This window comes from Engystomops pustulosus, chromosome 8, assembly GCF_040894005.1.
Source record: "Engystomops pustulosus chromosome 8, aEngPut4.maternal, whole genome shotgun sequence".
NCBI classification, from domain to species: Eukaryota; Metazoa; Chordata; class Amphibia; order Anura; family Leptodactylidae; genus Engystomops; species Engystomops pustulosus.
The window spans coordinates 116,402,874-116,410,838 of NC_092418.1; the positions used below are offsets into that span (position 1 = coordinate 116,402,874).

Consider the following 7,965-nt stretch of genomic DNA (forward strand, 5'->3'; position numbering starts at 1 on the left):
CTTGGGGATACATGGTGGCACACTGGATCTCGGGGACATATGGCGGCACACTGGGTCTCGGGGACATATGGCGGCACACTGGATCTCGGGGACACATGGCGGCACACTGGATCTTGGGGACACATGGCGGCACACTGGGTCTTGGGGACATATGGCGGCACACTGGATCTTGGGGACATATGGCGGCACACTGGGTCTTGGGGACATATGGCGGCACACTGGATCTCAGGGACATATGGCGGCACACTGGATCTCGGGGACATATGGCGGCACACTGGATCTTGGGGACATATGGCGGCACACTGGGTCTTGGGGACATATGGCGGCACACTGGATCTTGGGGACATATGGCGGCACACTGGATCTTGGGGACATATGGCGGCACACTGGATCTCGGGGACACATGGCGACACACTGGATCTCGGGGACATATGGCGGCACACTGGATCTCGGGGACATATGGCGGCACACTGGATCTTGGGGACATATGGCGGCACACTGGATCTCGGGGACACATGGCGGCACACTGGATCTCGGGGACACATGGCGGCACACTGGATCTTGGGGACATATGGCGGCACACTGGATCTTGGGGACATATGGCGGCACACTGGGTCTTGGGGACATATGGTGGCACACTGGGTCTTGGGGACATATGGCGGCACACTGGGTCTCGGGGACACATGGCGGCACACTGGATCTCGGGGACACATGGCGGTACACTGGATCTTGGGGACATATGGCGGCACACTGGGTCTCGGGGACATATGGCGGCACACTGGATCTTGGGGACATATGGCGGCACACTGGGTCTTGGGGACATATGGCGGCACACTGGATCTTGGGGACATATGGCGGCACACTGGATCTTGGGGACATATGGCGGCACACTGGATCTCGGGGACATATGGCGGCACACTGGATCTCGGGGACACATGGCGGCACACTGGATCTCGGGGACATATGGCGGCACACTGGATCTCGGGGACATATGGCGGCACACTGGATCTCGGGGACATATGGCGGCACACTGGATCTTGGGGACATATGGCGGCACACTGGATCTCGGGGACACATGGCGGCACACTGGATCTCGGGGACATATGGCGGCACACTGGATCTCGGGGACATATGGCGGCACACTGGATCTCGGGGACATATGGCGGCACACTGGATCTTGGGGACATATGGCGGCACACTGGATCTCGGGGACACATGGCGGCACACTGGATCTCGGGGACACATGGCGGCACACTGGATCTCGGGGACATATGGCGGCACACTGGATCTCGGGGACACATGGCGGCACACTGGGTCTCGGGGACATATGGCGGCACACTGGATCTCGGGGACATATGGCGGCACACTGGGTCTTGGGGACATTTACCCCCATCCAGGACACGGAGACGTCAGTGATAAGAAGGTTGTGTGACCAAAGCCTTGATAATGGTCGGCAGTTATCACCCTCTGCCCTGGCGCTGGTAATGTGCCCGCTGGGCTTGGCAGGACAGGCTTCTTAATTCCTGTGGGAGGAGGGCAGATGGCGAGGGCCAGAGGTTTTACACGTATAATAGAGAGCGCTATGAAGTGTGAGTGAGACTGCGGACGCCATGTCTGACCAAGAACAACCAATCACAGCGCATCTTTCATGTCCTCTGCCGCCATTGTAGAATAAAGGCTGAGCTGTGATTGGTTATTTGGGGGAGACTCTTTATGAGGAGACGTGTAGGGGACAGACATGGCGTCCGCGGTGTCACACGTAGCCCATAGCGTCATACATCGCACGTGTACGGCCAATAACACAACAACAACAAGCGCCCAGAGCCCCCAGCAGCCACTCACGTGCTTAGGAAATGAAAGCAGAGACCTGATTGGCTGCGATGGCTACGGCTCCTATATGTCCAGACCCTATAGAGTCTCCTCCTACAGCGTCACTGCCCTAGACCACCAGGGAAACCAATGATAACCCTCTCACAGGGATCCTGCCATTAACCCTTACACTGCCCTAGACCTGCCGGGATCCTGCCATTAACCCTTACACTGCCCTAGACCTGCCGGGATCCTGCCATTAACCCTTACACTGCCCTAGACCTGCCGGGACCTTACCATTAACCCTTACACTGCCCTAGACCTGCCGGGATCCTGCCATTAACCCTTACACTGCCCTAGACCTGCCGGGATCCTGCCATTAACCCTTACACTGCCCTAGACCTGCCGGGACCTTACCATTAACCCTTGCACTGACCTAGACCTGCCGGGACCTTACCATTAACCCTTACACTGCCCTAGACCTGCCGGGACCTTACCATTAACCCTTACACTGCCCTAGACCTGCCGGGACCTTACCATTAACCCTTACACTGCCCTAGACCTGCCGGGATCCTGCCATTAACCCTTACACTGCCCTAGACCTGCCGGGACCTTACCATTAACCCTTACACTGCCCTAGACCTGCCGGGATCCTGCCATTAACCCTTACACTGCCCTAGACCTGCCGGGACCTTACCATTAACCCTTGCACTGACCTAGACCTGCCGGGACCTTACCATTAACCCTTACACTGCCCTAGACCTGCCGGGATCCTGCCATTAACCCTTACACTGCCCTAGACCTGCCGGGATCCTGCCATTAACCCTTACACTGCCCTAGACCTGCCGGGACCTTACCATTAACCCTTGCACTGACCTAGACCTGCCGGGACCTTACCATTAACCCTTACACTGCCCTAGACCTGCCGGGACCTTACCATTAACCCTTACACTGCCCTAGACCTGCCGGGACCTTACCATTAACCCTTACACTGCTCTAGACCTGCCGGGATCCTGCCATTAACCCTTACACTGCCCTAGACCTTCCAGGACCTTACCATTAACCCTTACACTGCCCTAGACCTGCCGGGATCCTGCCATTAACCCTTACACTGCTCTAGACCTGCCGGGACCTTACCATTAACCCTTGCACTGACCTAGACCTGCCGGGACCTTACCATTAACCCTTACACTGCCCTAGACCTGCCGGGACCTTACCATTAACCCTTACACTGCCCTAGACCTGCCGGGACCTTACCATTAACCCTTACACTGCTCTAGACCTGCCGGGATCCTGCCATTAACCCTTACACTGCTCTAGACCACCCGGGATCCTGCCATTAACCCTTACACTGCCCTAGACCTTCCAGGACCTTACCATTAACCCTTACACTGCTCTAGACCACCCGGGATCCTGCCATTAACCCTTACACTGCCCTAGACCACCCTGGATCCTGCCATTAACCCTTACACTGCCCTAGACCATCCGGGATCTTACCATTAACCCTTACACTGCCCTAGGCCACCCGGGATCTTACCATTAACCCTTACACTGCCCTAGACCATCCGGGATCTTACCATTAACCCTTACACTGCCCTAGACCACCCGGGATCCTGCCATTAACCCTTACACTGCTCTAGACCACCCGGGATCTTACCATTAACCCTTACACTGCCCTAGACCATCCGGGATCTTACCATTAACCCTTACACTGCCCTAGACCACCCAGGATCCTGCCATTAACCCTTACACTGCCCTAGACCATCCGGGATCTTACCATTAACCCTTACACTGCCCTAGACCATCCGGGATCTTACCATTAACCCTTACACTGCCCTAGACCATCCGGGATCTTACCATTAACCCTTACACTGCTCTAGACCACCCGGGATCTTACCATTAACCCTTACACTGCCCTAGACCACCCGGGATCCTGCCATTAACCCTTACACTGCTCTAGACCACCCGGGATCTTACCATTAACCCTTGCATTGCTCTAGACCACCCAGGATCTTACTATTAACCCTCTCACTACTCTAAACCATCCGTTGCGGTACCATTAACCCTTATACTGATGTAGACCACCAAGGACGTTACCATTAACCCGTTAAATGCCCAAGACCGTAATGGATGTTACTCTGATGCCACCAGAAAGTAACCGATGACTATTACCTGGAGAGGGGTACAGGGGGAGACTGGGGTCAAGAAGCATCTCATCCTAAGAGGAAAAATAGAGAATGTGTTACCGATATGTTATACAGAGATATCTACAGCACATGCATCCAGAGGGGAATGAGGGAATCAGGGGGGGATATAGGATACCCCTTACCCCTGCACCGAATGTGCCTAATATATGAGGAGACACAGGGGCGCGGCTCACTACAACTCACTCATCTCTATCTTATATCTATGTATATTATATAAAAGAAGGGAAGTCCTGAGTGCACATCATCCCCTTCTTCCTACATATATAGAAGCCCCCAGGCACCGGCCACAATCCTCCATAATCCCCACTAATATGTCCGGGTGATGTTACATTAATTACAGTAAAATCTCCAGCAGGATTATAAAGTCCATATGTTATAATATACTAGATGCGGTATAGTATGGGAAGCAGAATAATTTATACAATGTGCACTGTATGGAGGTCAGGCGCTATATAGGGCAAATATCTGGACACTGTATGGAGGTATTAATGGGTTTCCATCGGGGCTATGATGTATGTAAAGCATCTGAATTTTGTTTGGATAACGTATGGAGTATTTGGCCCTATATTCAGTGGTAACAGGGGTCATAGAGGATGCAGCTGTCACAAGGCCTAAAGGTCAGGGGGTCCAAAGGCCTCTCTCACAATACTGTGACCTCCTTTGATGTCTGGAAGACTAAGTATCATAAGTCCTCCCCTGCTCTCCGCACTGAGATTTATGATACTCCAGATGCAGACATGTCACCCTCCCCGCTGACAATGTCATGAACCTTTGACTGCCAGAAGTAGCCGCAGGTCAGTGGGGCGGCTCGGGGGTTGCAGTATTCTCCTTGCACAGGTCTGTATGGTGCGATACCAGAGAATTTTACTCCATTCCCACCTCTACATCAGAGGCGGCGACACCGGATGTAACTGGCGCAGAATCACATCTCACTGTGTACAACTGGCATCTAGTCCACACAGGCGCCTAACACACAGAGAGATGAGCTGCTGTATCTAAGCTACCATTATAGAGGTATCTACTATACATAGAGATGAGCTGCTGTATCTAAGCTACCATTATAGAGGTATCTACTATACATAGAGATGAGCTGCTGTATCTAAGCTACCATTATAGAGGTATCTACTATACATAGAGATGAGCTGCTGTATCTAAGCTGCCATTATGGAGGTATCTACCGTACATAGAGATGAGCTGCTGTATCTAAGCTTCCATTATAGAGGTATCTACCGTACATAAAGATGAGCTGCTGTATCTAAGCTTCCATTATAGAGGTATCTACCGTACATAGAGATGAGCTGCTGTATCTAAGCTGCCATTCTAGAGGTATCTACCGTACATAGAGATGAGCTGCTGTATCTAAGCTACCATTATAGAGGTATCTACTATACATAGAGATGAGCTGCTGTATCTAAGCTGCCATTATGGAGGTATCTACCGTACATAGAGATGAGCTGCTGTATCTAAGCTGCCATTATGGAGGTATCTACCGTACATAGAGATGAGCTGCTGTATCTAAGCTACCATTATAGAGGTATCTACCGTACATAGAGATGAGCTGCTGTACCTAAGCTGCCATTATTGAGGTATTTACCATACATAGAGATGAGCTGCTGTATCTAAGCTGCCATTATAGAGGTATCTACCATACATAGAGATGAGCTGTTGTATCTAAGCTTCCATTATAGAGGTATCTACCATACATAGAGATGAGCTGCTGTATCTAAGCTTCCATTATACAGATCTATCATACATAAAGTTGAGCTGCTGGATCTAAGCTGCCATTATAGAGAAATATATCATAACTAGAACTGATCAGCTGTATCTAATCTGCCAGTACAGTGGTATCTACCATACATAGAGCTAAGTCGCTGTATCTAAGCTGCCATTATAGAGAAATCTATCATACATAGAGATGAGCTGCTGTACCTAAGCTGTCATTATAGAAATATATATCATACATCCAGATGAGCTGCTGTATATAAGCTGCCATTATGGAGGTATCTACCGTACATAGAGATGAGCTGCTGTATCTAAGCTGCCATTATGGAGGTATCTACCATATATAGAGATGAGCTGCTGTATCTAAGCTGCCATCATAGAGGTAATACACACATATGTTGGAGCTTGTACCCCTAATGACCCTCTCTGATAGCTGTGCTCCGATGGATCCTGTGATGCTGCTGGAAGGCGCAGACAGACCCCCGGCTGGTGGTAGTGCACCGACCATTTGTGAGGGGCTCAACCTGAAGAGGCCGCCCCCAAAATACCTCTCTATCTTTACCATCACTCAATGATAACACAGATATAATAGACACATAAGGCAGAGCACCAATAACACAGGCAACTAGTAGCTGTCCGGCTTCCTAGGACTACAACTCTCAGTATCATCAATGCTATATGAAAGTTCTCCTCTCCTAAAATCGAGATGCTCTGCAGAACATATAAGCCCGGAAGCCTTTACCCCTTAAAGCTCATCAGCCGTAGCGTTACTTTGTCCATTTGTTTCCAAATTAGTAGGAAGAGACCCGAATAGTCTGAAGAGCTTACAATTGTTTTCACCTCCTTAGTTTGCCAATAAAAGGCGTCATCATCTTTCATTTTTCTATCACGGTACAAGGAATATTTTAGCTTTTTCAAAGCAAAATAATGATAGAGGATTATAACATCTTCTGGCAGCATCTAGAACGTTACATGACACATTCAGCTCTGCTACATCTGTACATGCAAAGACATAAGTGATCAGGTGCCGGATTGATTACCTGTTGGGGGTCATCGTCATCCATTATCTCCATGGTGAAGCCTTGGGATGGGGGTTGCAGTCCTATCCCATCCTGAGTCCTTGTACACGCCAGTCCTTGTATATCCCTCTAGGTCTAATACTACAGCAAAATGACAATCCCAAATAACACAGCACTAAATGGGTCACCCTGTCAGCTGCTTCCTCCTTACACCCCCTCCCCCATGCGGGAGGCTTCACCCCTGTGTGTTCTCCTGTCCCCTGCTCCTTCTGGCTCCCCTGTCCCCTTGTACATTGTGCAGGGCTCCCAGTCTATGCCCTCAGCCTGGGAATCTGTTCCTTCCCTCTGATTCCTCCTCTTCCTCTCTCCCCCTCCTCCCTTTGCAGGTTGTGTTCATAACATTTGCTCCTAGGATAGAATGTCACTGCTGGGCATGGAGCTGGCATAGCCTGGGCACCTGCTGCTGTGCCCCCTGCACACTCCCTGTGCCACATATCACATCACCTCCTCACCCCCTGCTGAGTCAGCATTACATGGGAGCGCTGCAGTAATAACAGTATTAGCAGGGATATAAATATTGTCATAGTAAATTGTTATTATGTTTTCATTTATCTTTTACAAAAAGCAACAAAAATAAAAAATTCTTTGTTATGAAACATAATAATAATATTTGAATATAATAATTGAAATTAAATATAAATATATAAATGTATTTACAATGTTTCATATTTATTATTTTATTTCTTAAATAAAAGTATAAATAAAAAGAAATAAAATAATAAATATGAAACATTGTAAATACATTTATATATTTATATTTAATTTCAATTATTATATTCAAATATTATTATTATGTTTCATAACAAAGAATTTTTTATGTTTTTGTTGCTTTTTCTGCTTCTGTATGTACCGGTAGTTTATATTATATTGTCTAATAATATCTAATTATCTAACCAGATGTCTGTTTGTGATGTAAATGATTAGTATCAGTATCAGAGAAGTGGGGGTCCTACAACCGGACCCCGCACCAGTCATCAAGCTCAGCTACTTCTATCACTAGAACTTGCTTGGTGCCAGGGACAGCCCAAAACGATCCATGATTCTGGGGTCTGGATATCGGACCCCCACTGCTGTAATACAGGACATCGGTACCAAAACATGGCAAGGAAACCCCCCCTCTGATTCCTTTCCAAATGTTTCAAAATCTC

General features: G+C 49.0%; 1 protein-coding gene across 4 annotated transcripts in view; it reads right to left on the bottom strand.

Moving 5' to 3' along the window:
• Positions 1-7,217, bottom strand: part of PRKAG3 (protein kinase AMP-activated non-catalytic subunit gamma 3) — a 58,532-nt gene extending 51,315 nt beyond the window's left edge. The window contains exons 1-2 of one of the 4 annotated variants that reach the window (XR_011849482.1): positions 6,779-7,217; positions 3,982-4,027 (exon numbers count right to left, since the gene is read on the bottom strand). Coding sequence is in view for 1 of the 4 variants with exons in the window: in XM_072122344.1 (XP_071978445.1) it covers positions 3,982-4,027; positions 6,779-6,811 (79 nt within the window). In the remaining 3 variants the exon portion in view is untranslated. The other 3 variants (XM_072122344.1, XM_072122346.1, XM_072122345.1) reach the window with 3 other exon arrangements.
• Between the last annotated feature and the right edge of the window lie 748 nt (positions 7,218-7,965).